The sequence below is a fragment of the Perca fluviatilis genome, chromosome 24, assembly GCF_010015445.1.
Source record: "Perca fluviatilis chromosome 24, GENO_Pfluv_1.0, whole genome shotgun sequence".
Lineage (NCBI taxonomy): Eukaryota > Metazoa > Chordata > Actinopteri > Perciformes > Percidae > Perca > Perca fluviatilis.
The window spans coordinates 6699339-6722108 of record NC_053135.1 but is presented as its reverse complement, the minus strand read 5'-3'; the positions used below and the strand labels follow the sequence as shown (position 1 = coordinate 6722108).

General features: G+C 39.9%; 2 protein-coding genes and 1 long non-coding RNA gene across 8 annotated transcripts in view; 2 read left to right on the top strand and 1 right to left on the bottom strand.

The window, feature by feature from the left end:
• Nucleotides 1-2782, top strand: part of LOC120554336 — a 181788-nt gene extending 179006 nt beyond the window's left edge. For both annotated transcript variants that reach the window (XR_005638369.1, XR_005638370.1), the window contains one exon: nucleotides 2529-2782. This is a non-coding gene — a long non-coding RNA (uncharacterized LOC120554336). The remainder of the gene's footprint in view (nucleotides 1-2528) is intronic.
• LOC120554331 (gamma-aminobutyric acid receptor subunit beta-3-like) overlaps nucleotides 1-22770 on the bottom strand; it is a 62869-nt gene that overhangs the window by 19772 nt on the left and 20327 nt on the right. For 3 of the 5 annotated variants that reach the window (XM_039793177.1, XM_039793178.1, XM_039793179.1), the window contains 4 exons: nucleotides 17991-18038; nucleotides 16186-16277; nucleotides 15989-16056; nucleotides 210-430 (listed from right to left, as the gene is read on the bottom strand). In XM_039793177.1, coding sequence (XP_039649111.1) covers nucleotides 210-430; nucleotides 15989-16056; nucleotides 16186-16277; nucleotides 17991-18038 — 429 coding nt within the window. Of the gene's footprint in view, nucleotides 1-209; nucleotides 431-15988; nucleotides 16057-16185; nucleotides 16278-16381; nucleotides 16790-17990; nucleotides 18039-22770 lie in introns of those variants that run through there. The other 2 variants (XM_039793180.1, XM_039793181.1) reach the window with 2 other exon arrangements.
• Nucleotides 19437-22770, top strand: part of LOC120554333 (gamma-aminobutyric acid receptor subunit alpha-5-like) — a 28443-nt gene continuing 25109 nt past the window's right edge. The window contains exons 1-3 of the mRNA XM_039793182.1: nucleotides 19437-19962; nucleotides 20403-20487; nucleotides 21276-21400. Coding sequence (XP_039649116.1) covers nucleotides 19938-19962; nucleotides 20403-20487; nucleotides 21276-21400 — 235 coding nt within the window. The 5' untranslated portion in view covers nucleotides 19437-19937. The remainder of the gene's footprint in view (nucleotides 19963-20402; nucleotides 20488-21275; nucleotides 21401-22770) is intronic.

Genomic DNA, 22770 nt, shown 5'->3' with positions numbered 1-22770 from the left:
ATGGCACAGAGGAACCTATAAGACCTATAAGGTTTTGGCTACACAGAAAATACTTAGTTGTACTGTAGGATCCATTCATTGTTGGTTTTGGTCTCCATCTTAGGGTTTGTTGACAATTAATTCTTAGAGAGAGAATATCGGCAGTCTTTTCCAAATCTAAATTTGGGCAAATAGAGGGAGGCCTTGGTGGAGTGAGAAGCAGAACCCACCTGAGGCCGTAAAGAACGGTTCCATCTGGATGCAGGCGGATCATGCGGTTTTTGACGGTGACTCCGTGGACGAAAGACTTTTTGTCGTTGAGGAAATAGGTGTCAGGGACCCAGAGCTGGTCTGCAACCCTGTTATCCAGGGTCAAGTTGAGGGGGATTCCTATGTAGGCTAGACGCTTGTCCCGCCAGTACTGCTGGAAATACATGGTCAATGTGTAGTCCTATGGATGCAAACACAGGAAAAAAAAAGACAATAAAAATAGGTCACATCAGATAAGTAATATTTTGTTTTAATTCTTAAATTTTACAGACCCTTCACATTTTCCTGCATTGAACAAGCTGCTGCGGATCTTACAAATATTAACTCCTCTGAAATATTAACTCTGCTCATTCCCCACTGTTAGGGCTCCGATTATTGATATGACATGACAGGGCATCCTACAAGCTGGACGGAGTGTGGGCCAACTGGTCACACGCTGCAGCCAAATTCAGGTGCCTTTGCCCTTCCTTCTGGAATACAGTTACCCTTACAATAATACAAGCACGTGGGCAGGCTGAGTCATGTAGCTGCAGCTTTAGTGGAAAATTTCATAGAAAATTTCACCTAATATATCAACAGTAGTGTATTCCCAGTATAAGCACAGTGATTCACCAATCCTCAGAGTTGAACAGAAATTGCGCCCAAGAGCTTTTTAAACATATGTTCCCTTTTATTTCATTCAAATTGTCTGACTCTTGAGATTTACAGGACTTTATTATTCTTTCAAAAATAGTAAATTACTGTAAACTCTTTTTAATATAGTTTTAATTCAATGCAATTTGTATGCCAAGCTATCATTATTTGCTCTCCACAGGGTACCCAAAACAATATGTCTAAATAAGTTAAATAGCTATTTCCCCATTCCCGATATGCAATCAAAATCAAAAAGACTGAATCTCAAAGGCTAAATTTCAGAATATAAAATACTTACTTTAACTTCATGTAAGTGCAATCTTAGCTGTATTAACAGTCAAGCTGGCTGTTAAAATTGGACTGTGTAACTTTTGAATAAAGAATTGAACAATCCTCATCTTTCAAATGAAACACTGAACTCATAAGCATTAAAACACACCCTCAATTAAATACCCTCACAGGTTTTGCTGCTACAGCCTTACTTGGTCTGGAATGACCAGTAGCTTATGTTGGCTAATGTTCGCTTATGTAAGTAAACTTTGCTGACATTACTGAGTCACTTCACTGACTTTATGACTCAATTTTCACTCGCTACTGTGACATTACCTTTTTAGCATTACCAGTATCTAATAGCCACTGTTAAGCAAAAGTTACAAGGCTCGCTTTAAGTCGTTTAAACTGGTAGACCACTATGGGTACTTTTTATTTTTTTGTTTGAATTCTAATTTCCTGTAGTGAACTCCTGTTCTTGATTGTGAGTCATGTTTATTTAAAATAATGATTAATCTATCATTGATTTTAAGCCACACTAGTGGCAATGTTGGTCTGTCTGTCCTGGAAAACTAATGGCATTTCCATCAACCTCAGCTGTACTTTGCAATTAGTCCTAATTAGCAAATGCTAGCATGGTAAAGGGCTGAGTTAAGAAGGTAAACCTGGTAAATATGACCTGCTAAGCATTAACATGCTAGCACTGCCACTGTGGGTATGTTAGCATGCTAAGTACAGCCTCACAGAGCCTCAAGCATGGCGGTGTGACTTGTTGGATGACATTATTGTTGAGGCCAAATAATGTGAAAACATAACATTCAGGTCTTGAAGGGAAACCATGAGACAATGAATCAGATTTCAAAGGATCAAAATGTAAGGTGAATGATCTTTAGTTAGCCTATGACTTTTCTCTGAATACAATGTTATCATAAGTCCCCTCAAACTACATTGTACAAATGGGCTTTACAACTGAGTTAATTATTGGTTTCCTTTTAAATCACTTAAGTGTTTGCAAACATGTAAGATTTAAATAGTCTTTGAATCTGTCTGTGTAACAAACCCTTGCCATCTGGCACCTAAGCCAAATAAGTATTGGCAAGACTTTCCTAAATCCAGCCATGAGGATACTATTAGTTGGGTTATCAAGTATTTTTAGGACGTTGTGTAAGTAAAAAAAAAAAAGGACGGTAAGCAAGTACGTGTTTTTATTTTGCCTTGATTCAAGTGGTATTTGGCCAGAGCAGATAGAGGACAGAGCCCCTCCCTCCTTCCTTCCACATCATATAATCCACTTACCCAAGCTTTTTTTTTTTTTTTTTTTTTTTTTTTTTTTTTTTTTTTTTTTTTTTTTTTTTTTTCTCTCTCTCTCTCTCAAGGCCATGCCATTATCTCCCCTCTGCCCGCTGTGGCATTGAAATGAAACCAGCCCGCACCGAGCTGGCACTGGCAAAGGCACACATGTCCATTGGTGCTGCAGATTTCAGGTTTGCACCAAACAGAAATAAAAATGAAGATTAAAACGGCCACTGCAATGAGCATGGCTTCCAAAAAAATGTGTGTTACATAACTGAAACAGTAATTTCAACACTGTATTACCAAAGCTGAGAAAACACTTGAGGATTTGCATTTGCATGAGATAACTAAAGAATAGAATTAAATGAAAGTATGCCTGCTTATTAATTATTCATTTCTTTATTTTTACTAAAACGTCATATTCAATGAACATGTTTTCCAGTTTTTGTTAGCACACAGAGATGTGAACAAGGATGATCTTAGTCAGCACAGGATACAGATTGTTCCCCCAGCATGACAAGGAAAGCTCATTGGCACTGAGCCATAAATGTATAGTGGTGGAACCATGGCCGGTTTGGTATCTGCAGCCCCCAAAAATCTAAGATTGCAATTACCTCTAGTGATACTACTCATCTATCATCTAATCTCATTTATCGAGCTAAAATACCAAACATTCTCCATTTCCAGCTTCTCAAATGTGAGGATTTGCTGCTTTTCTTTCTTTCATATCATTGTAAATTGATAAAAAAAAAATTTTGGACTGTTGGTTGGACAAAACAAGTAATGTTAATTATATGGGCTCTGGGAGCTTGTGATGGCCATTTTTCACTGTCCTTTAACTAAATGTTTAATCAAAACAATAGACTTATCAATAATGGAAATGGTCATTAACTGCAGCCCTAAAGGTATTTGTGATAGAGTGTCTTTCCTTAAAATCCCATTGGTCCCAACACCTGTTTTACCCCAAGGGGCTCTGAAAGCTTCTAGTTCATGATCTCCATTGGATTATGGTAAAATGATGTGGGTGGTAAAAAATGTGTTTGGAAATATGCAGCTTAAACTCATCCCACTTGAAACTATAGGACATTTAAAGGGGCAGGCCACCAATTTAGCATTTGAAGATTGGTTTACTTGTCATAAGGAATAATACTTGAAAAAATAACTGCATTACATTCTGGTGGTGTGGGTATTTGAAACAAGTGGCCATTTAGTAGGGGATTGGTACATATGAGATTAAGATGCCATTGAGTTGCATTGTGGGAATTGTAGGATCAAGCATTTTACCCATACTGCGGACTAAAAGTCAGGAAAAGATGTTTTATTAAATTTTTAAAACTGGCTTTTGTGAGTCCCTTAAGATAATGCAACTGTATTACTAACTGGCTGGAGTACCTCTTTAATTACTGGTTCTACCCAGCATGTGAAAACAGCTGTATAATATCCACTGTGGCTCTGGAGATTTTCCAAAAGATATTACCCCGATGATGTCATCAGAGCCATCTTAGCTTAGGTTTGACACTAAAAATATTTCACAGGAAGCTTGTGTGTTTTAGGGTCTTGGGTTTAAGAATGGCTATTTTGGAGGCAGGGGGCCTAATGAAAGATGCTATTGAGTTGCATTATGGGAAATCTAGGAGGCTCCTTTGGAGCTTGACCAACTCTAGGAACAAAAGGTCAGGATGTCTATGCTTCAATTATGACCATTCTTTATCAAATAATTCTCTCTTGAACATTATGGTAGCTTAATATCACATAATAAATCAGAGTGATCTAAGGAACCACTTGAAGTTCCTCTTTCAGTTGAGTCCTGTGTCAAAAATGACTTTTTAAGATCTGTATTACTTTGGTTAATTTTTATGCTTGAATTGTGCATATTTGTTTTTTCCTAAATACATTTGTGTTTTGCTGACACATACTGATAGGAATAGGTATATGAATCCACTGGCCATGTGATAAAAACAGTAATAACATCTTCCTACATGGGTTCATCTTCTTCCTTTGAATTACTTGCCAATGCAGGAAGCTAACAGTTGACCAGTCATAGCATGGAGTTAACCATTCTTCTGTTCCTTTAAGTGATACAAATAAATCCTTGTCAGTTCCAAGGATTTAGTGTCACAAAGGGTAAAATGTGTTATCAGTCATAGTCTCATTAAAGTGGTCAATGTGGATTGATCACAGCATGTGGTGAAAATTACATTTGCTGTAAGAATGAGTACTGTAGACTTGCCTTCCCCGTCTCCTCCATCACCACTGTAACTTTACCCCCCATTAATCCCTACGAATGACTAATATCTCTTTCACACTGCCTTGTTTTGACCCTTATCACATCACTTCTCCCCCGCCTCTCCCCCGGGCGGTATCATGCAGGTATACATTTCCATCTCCCGCCAGAGTGTCAGCAGGTGGGCAGCTACAGTGCACCAGCCTCGTAAGACATAAATGATTTAAACTAACCGTGTATCCTGTACAAACACGCGGCCAAGGAATCCTCATCAATATTGCATGGGGACAATCAAATTGAATTTCAGATGAGGACGAGTACAGCTTCTCAGTACCTGCTGTAGAACTCAAGGGAGGTGGGCACATATTTGCTATAAACTAGGACTATGGATTATTAATTATTGACAACCCCCCATTTCCCACAACTCATAAATTCCCAACACACACAGCTTTACCATTGCCGTTTGGTTATTAGCATATGTTTTCAGCAGAGATAATGACAGTGACCAGTTGAAATGATTTCCAGCAAGCCTCAATTATTTAATTAATTCAACTGAATAATCACTTTCATTCAGGGTGTGTGAGAATTCAGATAAGCAGAGTTTTGGCTGTGAACTGACCCATATTCAATTTAATCTCTCCCCTCTCTGCAGCGCTAGCATACTGACTGCTACGTCGTGATACCAACAGTACCTAGGAAATATCCTGCTAACATTGTTTGTCATATGGCATATGCTCTCTTGTCCCGAGCATATGCTGCCACTAGCCCATCATCATAGGCTGCAGCACAATAGGAGTGAATGGAAAATGTGTTAATAAACTGGAGAGAAATGATCATTACACCTGACACATATGAAAGCCGCTCCACTCAACATTACCATGAAAAATAAATCACCACCGCTCTGCAAGTTTTCCCTGGCTAAACTTCACATCTTTGAGAGAAAAAACGATGATATACTGTATGTAATCACCGTGTACTCCATATGAACCCACGGTCAAGTAAAGCAATTTGCGTCACTTCAATGTAATTTCGGAGCCCTCCCTCGGGATGGCCCATAGGCAGTATATCACCGCAGTGCAGGGGAATCCCTCAGCGAGGTTCTATCCCCCTCCTTCTCCTGCTATAGAATGGTAAAAATAGTGCTGTCCCTTATTGAGAGCAAACATGGGGAGGTGAATTGGGCTTTTCCTCCAAATGACAGTGTTGGCCTGCAATATAAAGGATAATTTCCTCACTGTCTAATATTTTATGATGTATTGCCTCATAACAAGGTAAGAGGGATAGAGAACGAGGGAGAGAAAGACAGGAAGCAAACAGTAGTAAATGTACAAATAAAACATGTCTTATATGAACAGAGCGACTGTGACACTGCAGTAGAACTGCACACAATCCTTTTTTCATTGGTGTATATCACATCCTTTTCTTCATTTACAAAAAATTATTTCTTTATGTAAAGCTATTATAAATTGATGGATTCATCAACGTAACCTTACACTCACCTTAAAGATTATTAGGAACACCTGTAAGATTTCTCATTAATGCAATTATCTAATCAACCAATCACATGGCAGCTTCTTCAATGCATTTAGGGGTGTGGTCCAGGTCTAGACAATCTCCTGAACTCCCAAATGAATGTCAGAATGGGAAAGAAAGGTGATTTAAGCAACTTTGAGCGTGGCATGGTTGTTAGTGCCAGACGGGCTGGTCTGAGTATTTCCCAATCTGCTCAGTTACTGGGATTTTCACGCACAACCATTTCTAGAGTTTACAAAGAATGGTCTGAAAAAGGAAAAACATCCAGTGTGCGGCATTCCTGTGGGCGAAAATGCCTTTTTGATGCTAGAGGTCAGAGGAGACTGGGCCGACACAACCGTTACAACCGAGGTATGCAGCAAAGCATTTTTGAAGCCACAACACGAACAACCTTGAGGCGGATGGGCTACACCAGCAGAAGACCCCACCGGGTACCACTCATCTCCACTAAAAATAGGAAAATGAGGCTACAATTTGCACAAGCTCACCAAAATTGGACAGTTGAAGACTGGAAAAATGTTGCCTGGTCTGATGAGTCTCGATTTCTGTTGAGACATTCAGATGGTAGAGTCAGAATTTGGCGTAAACAGAATGAGAACATGGATCCGTCATGCCTTGCTACCACTGTGCAGGCTGCTGGTGGTGGTGTAATGGTGTTGGGGATGTTTTCTTGGCACACTTTAGGCCCCTTAGTACCAATTGGGCATCAATTAAATGCCACAGCCTACCTGAGCATTGTTTCTGACCATGTCCATCCTTTTATGACCACCATGTACCCATCCTCTGATGGCTACTTCCAGCAGGATAATGCACCATGTCACAAAGCTTGAATTATTTCAAATTGGTTTCTTGAACAGGACAATGAGTTCACTGTACCAAAATGGCCCCCCCAGTCACCAGATCTCAACCCAACAGAACATCTTTGGGATGTGGTGGAATGGGAGCTTCATGCCCTGGATGTGCATCCCACAAATCTCCAACTGCAAGATGCTATCCTCTCAATATGAGCCAACATTTCTAAAGAATGCTTCCAGCACCTTGTTGAATCAATGCCACGAAGAATTAAGGCAGTTCTGAAGGCAAAAGGGGGTCAAACATGGTCTTAGTAGGGTGTTCCTAATAATCCTTTAGGTGAGTGTATTTGCACCATTTTTGGGTTAGCCATTATCTTTGGATTTTAGGAAAATGCAGAGTGTAAAAGTTTTTTTATTGAATGGTCCCAAAAGTGTGTCATATATACTGAAATAACATACAGTATCTCACAAAAGTGAGTACACCCCTCACATTTTAGTAAATATTTCATTATATCTTTTTATGGGACAACACTGAAGAAATGACACTTTGCTACAATGTAAAGTATTAAGTTTACAGCTTGCATAACAGTGTAAATGTGCAGTCCCCTCAAAATAACTCAATATACAGCCATTAATGTCTAAACCGCTGGCAACAAAAGTCAGTACAGCCCTATGTAAAATTCCCATAGAGGCTGGCAGATTTTTATTTATTTTTTTAGGCATTTTAGGCCTTTATTTCCATAGGACAGATGAAGACATGAAAGGGGAGAGAGAGAGAGGGAATGAAATGCAGCAAAGGGCTACAGGTCGGAGTCGAACCCGCGGCCACTGTGTCAAGGAGTGAACCTCTATATGTGTGCGCCTGCTCTACCAACTGAGCTAACCCGGCCACAGATTTTTATTTTTAAAGGCCAGTTATTTCATGGATCCAGGATACTATGCATCCTGATAAAGTTCCATTGGCCTTTGGAATTAAAATAGCCCCACATCATCACATGCCCTTCACACTGTTATACAAGCTGTAAACTTAATACTTTACATTGTAGCAAAGTGTCATTTCTTCAGTGTTGTCCCATTAAAAGATATAATGAAATATTTACTAAAATGTGAGGGGTGTACTCACTTTTGTGAGATACTGTATGCAGTTAGAAAAGGTGCAGCTAGAGTGGCAAAACAGGTTCCAGAGGTCTTTTGTTTGGGAAGTGGCCAAAGATTAGGTATCATCAACACAGGCCTCAAAGGGGAAAGCATAGTAGATTTATGTAGTAAGTGGAATTAGCTAACTGTTTAAAGTTTATGGATTAGAGATGTACAGAGATAGGCTCAGTTGGGAACCCAATGTGTGAACCCAGTCATTTTCAAACAAAACAAAAAATACAAAATTAGGCCCTTTAAGTACTTCTTTTGATCTCCAGAGTTGTTCTGGTTAAACAGTGACAAAGTGTACAGTAATGTCTACCAACAGCAAGAAACAGACAAAGAGGCTCATGCAAGAATCACTCATAGGAACAGATTTGTAGCACGTGTAGATGTCCCATTCACAAACTTTGTCGTATTTCGAATGTTTCTTAGTAGAAATTCACGAGTGGTCCAACCCACTCACATTAGTCATGGGTGTGCACGTTCATGCTAAAATAAATTTAACATTTTTCTCTTATCACTAATAATGATCAATGACCCAATGATCAACCTAAAAATGGAAGGCTGGATTTTTCTTCAAATCAGTTTCAAAACCAAAAGTGTGTAGTGCTCCTTCATTTTATTGCTGCAGGGGTCTTTACTCTCCTTAAACCTTATATATCTGCTCTATCCATTACAGTTAGTGGAATGAGACTGTTGACTGATGATCTTTACAATAACCCACATCATAAATCCATTTCATAGTTTACCTGCCTCTTTTTATCTGCTACAACATTACGACTGCTTGAGTGGCACTGAGAGAGGAAACTAGGCCGGCGCCTGTCAATTTTAGATTCCCCAGAACAAGACATGCAGCATTTTAAAGGTGTACTGCTCAGAGTGAGGCTATTATCAAGATGGGAATGTAGAGTTAGAATCAGTAGAATGGGTAATCCCCATCAAATCTTGCGTCCTCTTGGTTGGTTGGCACTGCAAACCAGGAAGTGCCCTCTCTGCTTACTCTAAATCATCACTTCACCCTATACAGCATGCTCTCTCCTGAGGACAATTACATTCCATCAGGCAGGAAGCCGGATGCCGGATAAAAGACATGGGGGTATATTAAGCCACACTCAGAGCACACATAAAAAGATATGCTCTTTTCGCATAGCTGGAAGACCTATATAAGATAATTGGAGTGAAATAGTTTGTGCATTGGAACATCTGATTCCAAGATGTATTTAATGCAGTGCACAGTATGTGGATGAGGTTACCTTGGTGATTGTGGCACAACCAGGGTCAGACCAGGTTGTGCAACTTCAATACCTAATAAAGTCACCCTAATGTCATTCAGCAGAAATCTACATGCACACGTACTGTACATTACATTTAATTAACCTGATTAATAGTCAAGGCAAACAAATAAATTGGAAGCTACTTTATGGTCTTGCTGTGTTACTGGTGCACTCTAAAAAACAAACCAGCCAGAAGGAACATTTGGAGAAAGAGAGATGGAGAGAGAGATCTTTTCACCTCTCCATAATGACAGATTTTTTTTCTTCTTTTTGACACCCACACGCAGCCGTGGGTGTATGGATGACTAGCTTGTTCAGCCTGTTAATGCAACTACATTCACAGTGCCGACTCTGTCCATTTCCCTGTGCGTGGAGCACTACCATCATTGTAATTAAATTCCCCCAAATTATGATGACTTTCGATAATGGGCTGGAATAAAGGCCTTGATAGCGCTTACTGTAACAGAGAATCACGCCTGTTTGTCCATTTCTGCAAGAGGAGCTCATGATAATGAAAACACACCTACACATAGTGCCCTTATTTTGCACTTAAACTTTCTTAATAGGAGTATTTCAAAATATTTTGAATGCAGGCAACACTAGCTGCAGTAAATTCAGTTGATACTCTAATTTCCACCTCCAAACCTTTCATTTAACTAATTGTCCAATACCCCCCCAAACAAGCCTTTTAAAAACTCCCCTCAGTGCACTAACAAGTGACACATTTCTTTGTTAAAGTGATACATTCCTACAGTAAGTGTACAACTAGTTTCCGAGCAAGCACTGCCTCAGCACACGCATATTCTATTTTGCCTTGCTCTGATCTTGTCCTAGTATGTATTTCTCATCAGCAGAGGCCCCTGGCACATCACAAACAAACCTCAGAGGTAATTAGTGCGCCTTTCTCAGACGCTCTAGCATCTGCTAGTGCAGAAGCTTGCGCTCCGCGAAGGCGTCGGAGTAACTGAGTTAGTCGACCTGCCCTGCCAGGTGGATTCGTGGATGAGCCAGATGCCATGCTCATTCAGTCACTCAATAAATGTTTAGATCTTATAATACAGGGGTCAGGAGAATGTATAGTGTGAGGCTTTGGATATATTCATCAATATTAATATTAAGGGACTGCAACAAAGGATTGGCCATCCCCAGCGTTATCAACAGGCATTTTCGAACCAGAGGAACTTTTTCATAGTTCTAGGAACATAGTTCTAAGAAAAAAACCTTTCACTGTGTCCACCACAATGCGATAACTAGGAACGATCATTTTCAAGGACTTTTCTAGCTCCTATTTCAGAGTTGGTACTCTCCCAGCACAAAAGAACTCTGAGTGAAGTAAGTGGTTTGGTCGAACGCATGAGCCAATGCACCGGCAACCACCATTTAAAAAAAAACAAAACTGTCAGCTATGTGAACAACAGACAACACAAATGGTACGAATGGTTTCACACATATTTTGCCTTTAAAAAATATTGCAAATATTGCCCGCAAACAGCAAAGTGCAGGCTTTACTGAGCACGTACTGTATGCAATAAGCAAATACAACGCGAGTTTGACTCGTCAAAGCAATTCTATGTTCTTGCTATACCAACCGCAAGCCGTTTTATATCACTTCAGCGTTTCTATTTCTATTGTTTATTGTCTACTGTTTGGTCCGAAAACGACTAATATTTTCTTTTGACCCTCCATCTAACCTATCTTAAAATATACTATTGAGTTTGTACAACTAGTTTCACCATTATTAATTAATAAGAGGCAAAGCATAAATAATTTAACATGTACATAATACTGCATATGTGAAAAAGTTGTATTGATTGAAGACTACACGTTTAAAAATGATAAAAATCTGGAGCTGTGGCATTAGAAAGAAGGCAGCTCACTACTGTGGACCTCTGTAGCCCGCTCCTCACTGCTTGAGGCTAGCAGCTCAATGTTCTAGAATAACACAACTGAATCTCAGACCAAATTGTAGGCAGTGGAGATGCATTGTTGCAAATGTAGGTCCCAGGTTTTGACGAGGAAGAAATACAGTGTGTGAAATACAAGACAAAATCTCTGGCTCTGTTGCATCACCAATAGAAGAAATTAGCAATTTCCAAATTAGCAAACATAACACAATTATGAATATTCATGCTTTGGAAGGCCCTCCAAAAATGACAGACTACCATTCCTTCAGTAAAATGAAAAATAAAACATAAAAACATAAATTACACCCCATTTGACCTTCCCCTTCCCTCTAATAATTTGTGTATATTCCCTAATACAGCACTTTACATCTTTGACCTGCATAGAAGCATCTGAGAATGTTTGTTTCCAACCCATAATAAAGGTGTGCACATTCGCTTGCATGAATGCACACATACAGTACAGGCCAAAAGTTTGGACACACCTTCTCATTCAAATGTGTTTCCTTTTTATTTTCATGACTATTTACATTGTAGATTCTCACTGAAGGCATCAAAACTATGAATGAACACATATGGAATTATGTACTTAATAAAAAAGTGTGAAATAACTGAAAACATGTCTTATATTTTAGATTCCTCAAAGTAGCCACCCTTTGCTTTTTTATTAATAAGGGAAAAAATTCCACTAATTAACCCTGACAAAGCACACCTGTGAAGTGAAAACCTTTTCAGGTGACTGGTTCTCTCATGAAGCTTATTGAGAGAACACCAAGGGTTTCAAAAAAAGCAAAGGGTGGCTACTTTGAGTAATCTAAAATATAAGACATGTTTTCAGTTATTTCACACTTTTTTGTTAAGTACATAATTCCATATGTGTTCATTCATAGTTTTGATGCCTTCAGTGAGAATCTACAATGTAAATAGTCATGAAAATAAAGAAACACATTGAATGAGAAGGTGTGTCCAAACTTTTGGCCTGTACTGTATATTACCTTGTAATACCTGTGAGAATATTCCATCGACTCACACGCATTTACTACCCCTTCACCTCAACCTTAACCCCCACATTTGATGCCTAACCTTAGCCCTTTGCACTGATGTATCTGCAACAACTTCTTAATGTTCTTTGACCTAAACATTATACATCACTACCACCCCTGAAAATGATCCTTTTCTTTTTCAACAGTTTTGTGGGATGATTTTGGATCTCACATACCCACTTCAAAGCTGCAGGACAAGGACCTTAACTCCCAAACTGTAAAAACCTTCCCATTTTTGTTTTATTATATAAGTGTTCTGCTATTCAGTTTTTCTCTTTGTATGGGAGAGAATGTCTTACCTTGCACGGCAGCTGCACATTCTCGCGATATCACGAGACCATGCGAGAATCGCGGGATCACATATCACACAAAAATCCATCTTGTCAGGCTTCAAGTAATGCCTTTGTGTCTGAACTACTAGCTTTCCGAACCAATCGGGGTCCGGTGAGGTGCTACTGGCAGCTACGGTTTGGTTTAGGTGTGTGTGATGGCCGCGACTGTTTTTTCTAAACAACTGCTGACGTGATAGACAGATAGTTCATCCAATCACTTGCCAGGTGTTTTTTTAAAAGTGCCTGCCCTTTTCCAAAACAGTTTCCAATGTCAGCTTCTAAGATGGTTCTGTGTAACAAACCATCTGGCTTGTCAGGTTAGAGAACGTAAGCACAGCAAGCCTAAAATTTGGCAGTATTGTTTTGCACATCTGTGCTCCTTGCAGAACACGCAGAGTATGATCCAGGCCTCATTTCAGCATAGCAAGCAAATCAGTTCAACTTTTAAAAACTAGTTTCCCAATTATGCCTGTGGGTCATTCCACAAGGCTGGTGAAGTGGATTTAGCAGCTGAAGTTCTATTGAACTTCATGTAGGATAGAGCCTAACAAAAAGAAAACGAGAGAGCAGCATTTATCGGGGCTGTGCTGTTTAGTGTTGTTCAATGGATAAACCATGGCACTGTCACTGTCAGGACAAAAGCACTCATTATCCATTTCTCGCTGGAGAAATCCTCCATACTAAAACCACAGACGGTCCAAGCATTAGATGAAAAGCATCCACTAAATGTCAAACGCTGGCGTGAAAATAACAAACAGCATGACCAGTCTTGTTTTTGGCTTCAACACTGGATCACAGCCAGGAATTGTTCATCTAACAAGCATAGATGCACAAACGCACATATACAGTCCCCCGGTGAACTGGTGGCAATGAGGAATAGACCTAATTAATTATCAGTTTTAAGTGTGATCTCATATGTCTAATTCTCTGGTCTTCATTCGCTCTGTAAAGAATATACTTGGCTTGTCAGCCAAATTTAGTAACTGAACTGTTGGCAAACAAAACTTATTGCATGGATCATAAAGGCTCAGCTGAAACTATAGGGATTATTCCTGTAAAATATGTTATATTATTTCAAATGTGTATGATTTAGCTTGCCTTTACAGTCTCTCCTCGTGTAATATATAATGTGTTAGCTATTTGTGTTATGTAATTTGTGTGAATGTTCACAACTAAGAATATTGAAATAATCAACAGTAGGGCTGTAACTACAGTAACCTTTTTGATATATTTTTTTGGTCTATAAATTATATATTAAAAATCTCTTTCACAGGAGTGTAAGACAGCAACACCAAAACATAGAAGTTACAAAACACCGATATGTATAATAATATAATGAATTAGATGAAATATGAAGATCAAGGGGCACAAAACATAAGATCAGAAGGATAAAGCAAGACTGATGAAATAATAACAATGAATATACAAATAAATACACCATAATAAATGTCAGAAAAGAGTGAAAATGCCACGTTGACGTCGTCAAATTGCTTGTTTTCTTTTAGTCAAAAACCCCCAAATTATTAAATTAATACCATATAAGACAAAAACGTTCAAATCCTAGCAGTTGAGTGGGTGGAAATTGGTAATATTTGTTAAGTTTCTCCTTAAAAAAAAGGCATTTTATATATATATATATATATATATATCTCACTTCATGTAAATATAATCTGGGCAGAAATTATGTTTCCCACAAAACATATTTGGCTAAACAAACTAGTAGCCTACAAATGTAAGTTGCTTTTGAGGCATGTTGAAACGTCAACGGACAGGGAGCTCTTGTTTAAACCCCTGAGTACTGGAAGGAGGCTGGGAAGTCAAAGCCATGAGTCAACTGGTGAAGAAACTATTGAGTCATTACTATTGATCAACACCCGCCCCCATATACACAGCCCCCACCAGATAAATAATGACCATTTTCTAATATGGTGCAGTAAAAATTTAGCCTTTTCCCTCTTTAGTAGATCTGGTCGATAAGGAACAGACATTACGTGTGTAACGATGCTCTGTTTACTGTGATGGTGGACGCTTATAGAGGTGCATCCCTGACTGACCTCAATTTGACTCCTCATGACCGTAGTGCTTTTGTGACTGACTGTACTCACCAGTCATCATCTCTAAAAGTCCTAATGGTTGCACCTGCACAGCCAACGGCCCATGAAACAGTGTTGATCTGCGAATCAGCAATTGTGGCTTTTAGAGCCTGGATCCAAAGCAATTACGAACAATTTTCACTTGGACAGGTCAGTCAATGTGGTCTAAAAATCACATCTTTTGTACAGTACATCTCTTTTTATCACTGGTTTCCGATGTCGGTCATCGCCGGCTGATATTTTAAGATAAATAGCCTAAAGTTTGGAGCTGCAAAGAGAAATCGATTAATCAATTAGTTGTCAACTTTAAATTAATCGGCAACTATTTTGATAATCGATTATTCGGTTTAAGTAATTTTTTATAATAAAAAAAAATAAATCTCTGATTTCAGCTTCTTAAATGTGAATATTTTCTAGTTTCTTCTCTCCTCTGTGACAGTAAACTGAATATCTTTGAGTTATGGACAAAACAAGACATTTGAGGACGTCATCTTGGGCTTTGGAAAACCACTGATTGACATTTTCCACCATTTTCTGACATTTTATAGGACAAACGAGGAAAAAAATCGACAGATTAATCGACAATAAAGTTGCAGCCCTACTGAAGTTACTTTCCTGCATGTGGGGACACGTGTCAACACGGAGCAAACTGCATCCAGCTCACAAGTTCCAGAGTTCCCTGATAGCTCTCTGCTAAGGGCACTCCTGAAACACTGTGGCTCCAGAAGTTAACAAGTAGAGGTTTTCTTCTGCCTGGGATAAAAACATTTAAACCGAGAGTGGAGAGTCCAACATTACCAGCGCGTGTATCCCTCCTGCGTGTGCATTGTATGTGGACTGTACTGATTGCAAAACCACAGTTGCAGCTCTAATCTATCCTCCCAGTGAGCTACTGTCTGAGCATCAGCATTGTTGGAAGCTCTGTTAATTTCTTACACCCTGGCTGAGCGGCTCTGTGTATTGTAAGGTAACACTGCGCTTGGCAGTTTGTGAGATAAAGATGTTTTAATGCTTACAGGAAACCCAGCCCATCCATCTCAGCATCACATAATGGCCTGAGAGGGAAAAATGGATTTACATCAGCACTTCTACTACAGCGAGTGAGCTAGGAAATCATGCTGTGTAAGTGCCAATGTACAGAGATGACTGCATGTATTATACGGTCGGGTAAACACAGAGGAAACCGTGTTTATGTGTAAATTCACTCACCATGTTGACTTCTGACACCATGTCTATGCTGGCCACGTCTATGCTCATCCCGACTGCAACAGGGGCACCTGGAGGAGATTACACAGCATAAAAATGTATATAGGCCTATACCTGTGAATGAAAGACTGTGAATGGCGCCAAAAATGAAGCTGCCTACGGCGTGAAGCGAAATTAATGGACGTAAATACGACACATACCTCCAAAGTCCGGCCTCAGTCGGATATCATATCCCTTCAGTAGTTTATCCACCGTCTCCTTCACGAAAGACATGTTGCCCGGTTCATTGACGCTAGAAACAAGAAGGAAAACATCACCTTGACTCCTGTGTGTTTTTTTTATGGTCAATCAGCCGGGGCAATAACCTTGACTTTACAGAAAGACAAAAGCACTCACCTTTTCGCGCAACACACAATCGAACCGACAACCAGTGCGGATAAGACGCGAAACTGACGAACCCTGTGCAAAGCAAACATCACCCTTTCCTATTTCTTTCTTTCTTTCTTTTCCGCTCTTTATAACCACAACAACAGCAACAGTCGAGACTCTCTTCAAATCAGAGTAAATCCATTGATTGCCCGAGAGGAGAAAGTCGACTGGGGGGGGAGGGTGGGGGGAGTCAGCAGCTTGCAGTGGATGGAGTCAGATATGAAATATGGGCAGACATCGGCTCCTCGGCATGAACACTGGCTCCGCTTTTCTTTGCCGTCTCTGACTGTGTGACTCTTACATTCAGGAGCTGAAGCGCATATTGACGAGGAAGGTGTGCAGGGATGCTGCTGCTGGTGGCGGTGAAGGCACTCTGCTTGTTCAAATGAAAGACGAAGCCCAACACTTACACACTGCAAAAAATCACCCCACATTAGCTGCAGTATATTCAAGGGGTTTTATTTGAGGGGAAATATCCCAACAGATAAAGTTCAGTTTCCTTTCTTTCTAATGCAGATTTACTTTTTTCAAATCATTTAACTGTTTAAAAAAATTCAAGTGCCAATACGTCCTTTTTCTATATTTCAAGTGTTGTAAATTGGTAGGATGTGGGTGTTTAAAAGGTTACTCCAGCGATGCAATGCACTTTCATTAAGTTGTGGGACTCACAGGAGACGAATTCTAAAAGGAAAGGTCCAAATCAAAGCAGCAGAGGCAGAGCTATAGACTACTTACTTTTAGTCCTCATAGTTTGCGTCAAGCTCCAAATACACTGCATCAACTCAGTAGCATATTTTCATTCAACTCCCCCTAGATGGTAAATGCCAATGTCTTTCAAACTTAAATTAAAGTTTTAAGCCCAATTCAAGATAACCCTGATGACACCAGGGTTATTTTCTGAGACGAGAAAATCCACTGTTGTCACAGGCTGAGTGGCACTCGCCATCACAACTGCATGTGTTAAACCACTACAGTGTTTTCTGTTAATACGTGAGATCATTTCACTTCCATCTACACATCTTATTTCAAGATTGTATTTTTTTTTTAATAACTTCAATTTGCTTTATTATTTTGTCTAGAAAATTACTGAAACAGCTAAATGAAGAATACGAGTTTAATTTAATCATTTTTCCCCACAAAGAAACATATTTTAAGACTCAATATTACACCAAATTGCCATGTTAAGACGGACATTTTTTACAGTGCTCCTCACTCCATCTGCGCCAATCCCCTTCCTATGTGTTTCCTATAAAAATGGCGGGACCCGAATAATATCGAGGAGGGACGGCTGTATTTCTCAACCTATTAATCGATGCATGTGATTGATTAGCAAGGTAATCACCTATAATGGCTTTTTCCCCATTTCTAAAATGTACGGCTCTACGATAGATGATTTAGGTTGAGAAATATTGGTGTCGTCAGACATTCCGTGGATAATTAGAACCGCGCGGGTGCGCGTAACATACAGTTGGAGAACCTCATTAATAAATAATCTGTGTGTGTGTGTGTGTGTGTGTGTGTGTGTGTGTGTGTGTGTGTGTGTGTGTGTGTGTGTGTGTGTTGTGACATTTCCTACCTCGTGTCATAGATTGCGAACAATTTCTTGTTTCCGTCAACAGCATTCCTGGAAGAAATAAAAGCGATGACATAAATGATAGAATAGCTTTTAGCCAATGAAACATTCAAAAGCGGATGATTAGTCACTTCAATCACAAGCATTAACATAAACAAACATCTACTGTCGGGGAAGATTTAGTTTTCCTATAAGATAAAATTTTTAGGTTTTGTTTCCATGGCTTTTAATTTACATTTCAAAAGTTTATTAACCCTAAAAGGTGGATTTTGGTTGATTTAACCCTCCCTGATATACTGAGTGGGTTAACTGATCTGTGCGGTCTGTATTCTTCTGCTTCTACCCAGGTTTGTAGCCTGCAGTAAAGCACGGATCTAAAACAGTGGGATGCCTGCAGGGAAAGTATTGAAAGGCAGTCGATTTCCTCTAGGAGAGTCCTTAACCCCCACCTTCTTATCGGCACACACATTAACACACGCGCACATACACTCTCTCTTTCTCACAGACACACACACACACGGGCGCGCGCGCCATATCCTTATTTTTCCATTCCCTCACACCCTTGTCCAACCGGTCATCACTCTGCAGGAACTGTCCGTGGTTCTGAAATTAGCCTCCCGAGGGGACACACTGGGGTTTTTTACATTTCCCGGCTGCAGCTCCTGTCCACACACTATTAAGGGAAGTGGAGGGAAGTTAAACATCAGACACTAATGACATGGAACTCGGCTACCCTCTTATGGCAACCGTCAGGATGATGACAACTTTGGTTTGAGACTTTATTAAGGAGGATTTAAATGGGAACGGTTGTTTTGACTAATAACTATAGATATATATTCAGCAGTGCTGCTTTTTTGTATCAGATCTCAGTTGTTTTGTGATAGCCTAAATCTATCTAGGCTCACGTTTTATTTTTGTATGGCATGCCAATTATTCCCAAACAGGGAAGCTTGTACCCCAGGGGTTACTTCTGCAGTTGGCAGGTTGGTATGTGGAACATTTGTAGAGTAGCTCAGCTAATTAAAGGAACTAGAAATAAGAGAAGGAACACAAAAAATAGCTAGCAGAGAATTCTAAACAGTTGGCTAAAAGTATTCCATCACTGGTTGAAATAGAATACTTCAAAGTAATGGGCGTTTGAAATAGCATAGCTGAAATTAATGGCTAATTGGTTGAAATAGTTAGCAAAGATAAAAGTAAAAGTTTAGTGGTTGAAATAGTTAGCTGAAAGTAATTGATACATTATTGAAATAGATAGCTGAACCTAACTTTGGTAAATGGTTTAAATCGTTGGCTAACGTTAAACATAAGGGATGCTTAGTTGAAATAGTAGGCTACATGGGGCCTATCGGATAAATGGTTGAAATGACTAAGCTAAAAGTATTAAACGGTTGAACCCCCCCCCCCTTCCCCTCTCTCCCAGTTGCGCGCCTCCTCCTCCCAAACCACCAATGGCAGCACCTAATATTAAATCATTAGCCTCTGTTGCAGCACTTCATCCTCTCGCACCGGCGGTAGGCGGTATAACGAAAGAGACGGGAAAAATGCGGAGTGAATCCAGTCTCGTCTGAGGCTGGCGGATAAGACCGAGGAGGCAGCCCGTGTGATGCTGCCGCCGCTGCCGCTGCTGCAACACCTCTGGTGGCGATGCAGGAGACGCGGTGCAGCAGGCATTAAAGAAGGAAGGCGCTGTAGCCTATAGGAGAAGACCAGATAGACTACTACAACACCGCCTGATGGGGAACCGCTGACTGAGAGAGAGAGAGAAAGAAAGAGAGAGAGAGAGAGAGAAGAAACAGCCCATGGTGGAGAAGCTAAATAGAAGAAGGAGGGGAGACAACCGACAAGCACGCGGATTAGCTGATTGAACCCGTGATCGCCCACATTCAACACTGCCGACGGAGACCCCAAGCTTGCAGTCGCTGTTTTGGGAAAAAGATCCCCAAAAATATGGTGGTGATGGATCTGCATTCAGGTAGCCCCCTTTTTATTTTTTACCTTCAGGCTTTTTATAATGACACACAGCTGACATATAGGAGTGAGATTCATGTTTTTGGTGATGGAGAGAGTGGGAAAAGGTGATGGTGGAGGAGAGGAAATGGGGAGGGGGGGTGGCCCATATGAAATGTAATGCCTGGATTCAAACGCAGTGGAAGCTTTACATGATATGGATCACACTGCACAAATCAACATGTATCATATCCTAGCCTTTATAGTATCTGTGAAGTTTGTGAGGTAGATGTAGAACAGAGATTGTCCCGGTGGCAGTTAGAGTTAGTGATTCCTGTAATGGTCTGCCAGCCAATGGATTGCTAGACCTTTTAGTTCATCATATTTAGAGGATAGTGTAGTGGCTATGGTATTTGTTGATTTGCTGATGCAATTTTGTTCTTTTATTTGTCTCTTCTGTTACAGGTCTAAACAGTAGACAAGTGAACAGAATTTCAGTCATGACGAGGTTCGTCCTTTCCCTCCTGCTCATGTGTGGATGCCAAAATAGGTAAACTAAGTAAAACTAAGTGGAATGCCATTTAAGTATGCTCTTTTTAATGGAAGCAAAATGTTTTAAAGTTGCCATTTGCTTCAGTTTAGTCATTCAGTTTAATTTTCAGTTTGCACAAATCACAAATGGCTCCATCTGCAGCTCTGTAAATTACTCTCACATATGTATATCTATACACATATATGTTGGATTCCTGCAAGCTCTGCCTTCCTCTCTTGATCGCATATCCGATCTGCACTCTGCTACATCACTGCTTAAGTGGCTGTCCTGCACTCAAGAAAAGCAAAAAAGATCTTTTGGGTAAAGCTGTTATTAAATCACCGGAATAGTCCACTCTCATCTGAGTAGATCAATGGCTTTTAGATTGCATGTTCAAATCCAACTTTTAACCTGCTTCTGTGTCTCTCCCTGGTAATTCCAGTGCATTCCAGTGTTCTTTGTAAAAAAAAAAAATTTAAAAAAATACAACACAAGTGTAATTTTCCTAATTTTCTTGCTACAGAGATTGTGCTCATCCTCAAGACATAATGCCTTGCTTCTTGCCATATTTAGCCGGAGAACTCATTTGTTTATATTTGGATCACATGTCAAAGCCTTAATTATCTCTACTGGTAGTTGTAAGCGGTACTTATGTTCAATAATGAATCACTACAAGCCTGTCCTTAATGTAGCGAGCTAATTAATCACAATAACTGTGTCATGTTTGACGTCCTGCAGTTAAACCAACGCCAAGATGTTGTTTCTCCTCAGTCTTTTTACTCTTGTTCCCTTGTTTCCTCTCCTAGTCTCTGCCAGCCCTCCTCAGAGGCTCAGAAGGAGGCGGCCGCCAACGACAACAGCACAGTGTTCACCAGGATCCTGGATGGGCTTCTTGACGGTTATGACAACAGGCTCCGGCCGGGGCTCGGAGGTTTGCTGGGGATCTTATTTCAGCATCATTCAGACCCTTTTATTTGAAATCAACTCAGTAATCTTACACTCTAATAAGAGCTGCAAAGATTAATCGATTAACATGCCAACTATTTTGATAATTGATTAATCGGTTTGAGTAATTTTTTAAGTAAGAAAAGTAAAAATTCTAATCTACTTTCTTCCCTCCTCCATGACAGTAAACTGAAAATCTTTGAGTTGTGGACAAAACAAGACATTTGAGGACGTCATCTTGGGCTTTGGGAAACACTGAACATTTTTCACCATTTTCTGACATTTTATAGACCATACATCTAATCGATTAATCAAGAAAATAATCCAAAGATTAATTGACAATGAAAGTATTTGTTAGTTGCAGCCCTTATTATAATATCATAATTCCACAGCCAACCTCCCAGTATGCTAACCTAGCCATCTTACCTGGACTCTGCTATGGGAGGCCCCGTTTCCCACTGCCATTTCATGCTCCCATGTCAGCTGAGGTGAACGCAAACACATGTTGTCAGATTCTGTGTTTCCTTCTGAGACGTGGCGAGGATCATGAACGCATCCAATTTTTTTCTTGTATGGTAGGGAGAGTAAATCAATCAGGCCATCTTCAACACAGTCTTCATTGTGCTGTGGTGGTTTATTCAAGCTCTTTACCCTGGCAACAGGAGATAACCTTGAGGGCCGACAAATTGCCATTCAAAGATGGAGATTTCTTTTTCTAAGGGCCCATTGAAATAAAAGCTTTTCATTTTTCATTTCTGCCATCCCTACCTCCACTTACTGCGTTTATTCCACTGATTTTCCAACCAGCTCTTTATTTTGTCCTCATTATATTGGTCCTCACTTGTTTCCCATCTGCATACAGTACTTGTCCCATAATAGGAAGAAACTAGGCTTTTTCATGCCGAATGCCTGATGTGTCATGGCGAAAGCCTGCTCTAACATCCTGGTAACGGTTGCTACCCTTGACAAGAGGGCCTATAAATACATACCAGAAAAACATTCAGGCCTTCATTCAGCATTCAACAAGCTGCTCTCCACAGCACGACCAATCCCGCCTCGCTAGCACCAAATTTATATGCATAGGGGAGATTTTGTTGGCTTTTCTGGTACAAATGACAGAAATAATGTGCTACCTTTTTCACCTCATATTCAGAAGAAGTGCATTGTGAAAGAAAATGATGGAAATGTGTGAATACCGAGAAAGCTCGGCTTTATTCGGTAGCTGCCATTCAACTGATGCAGGTTTTTAAATGTCAATACTGATTTTCTTGCTTGATATCTTATTTTTATCTTTAAATTAGACCATTTGCATGCCCCTTAGTTATAAGCCACCCATTTCCCCCATTTTCCTATTGA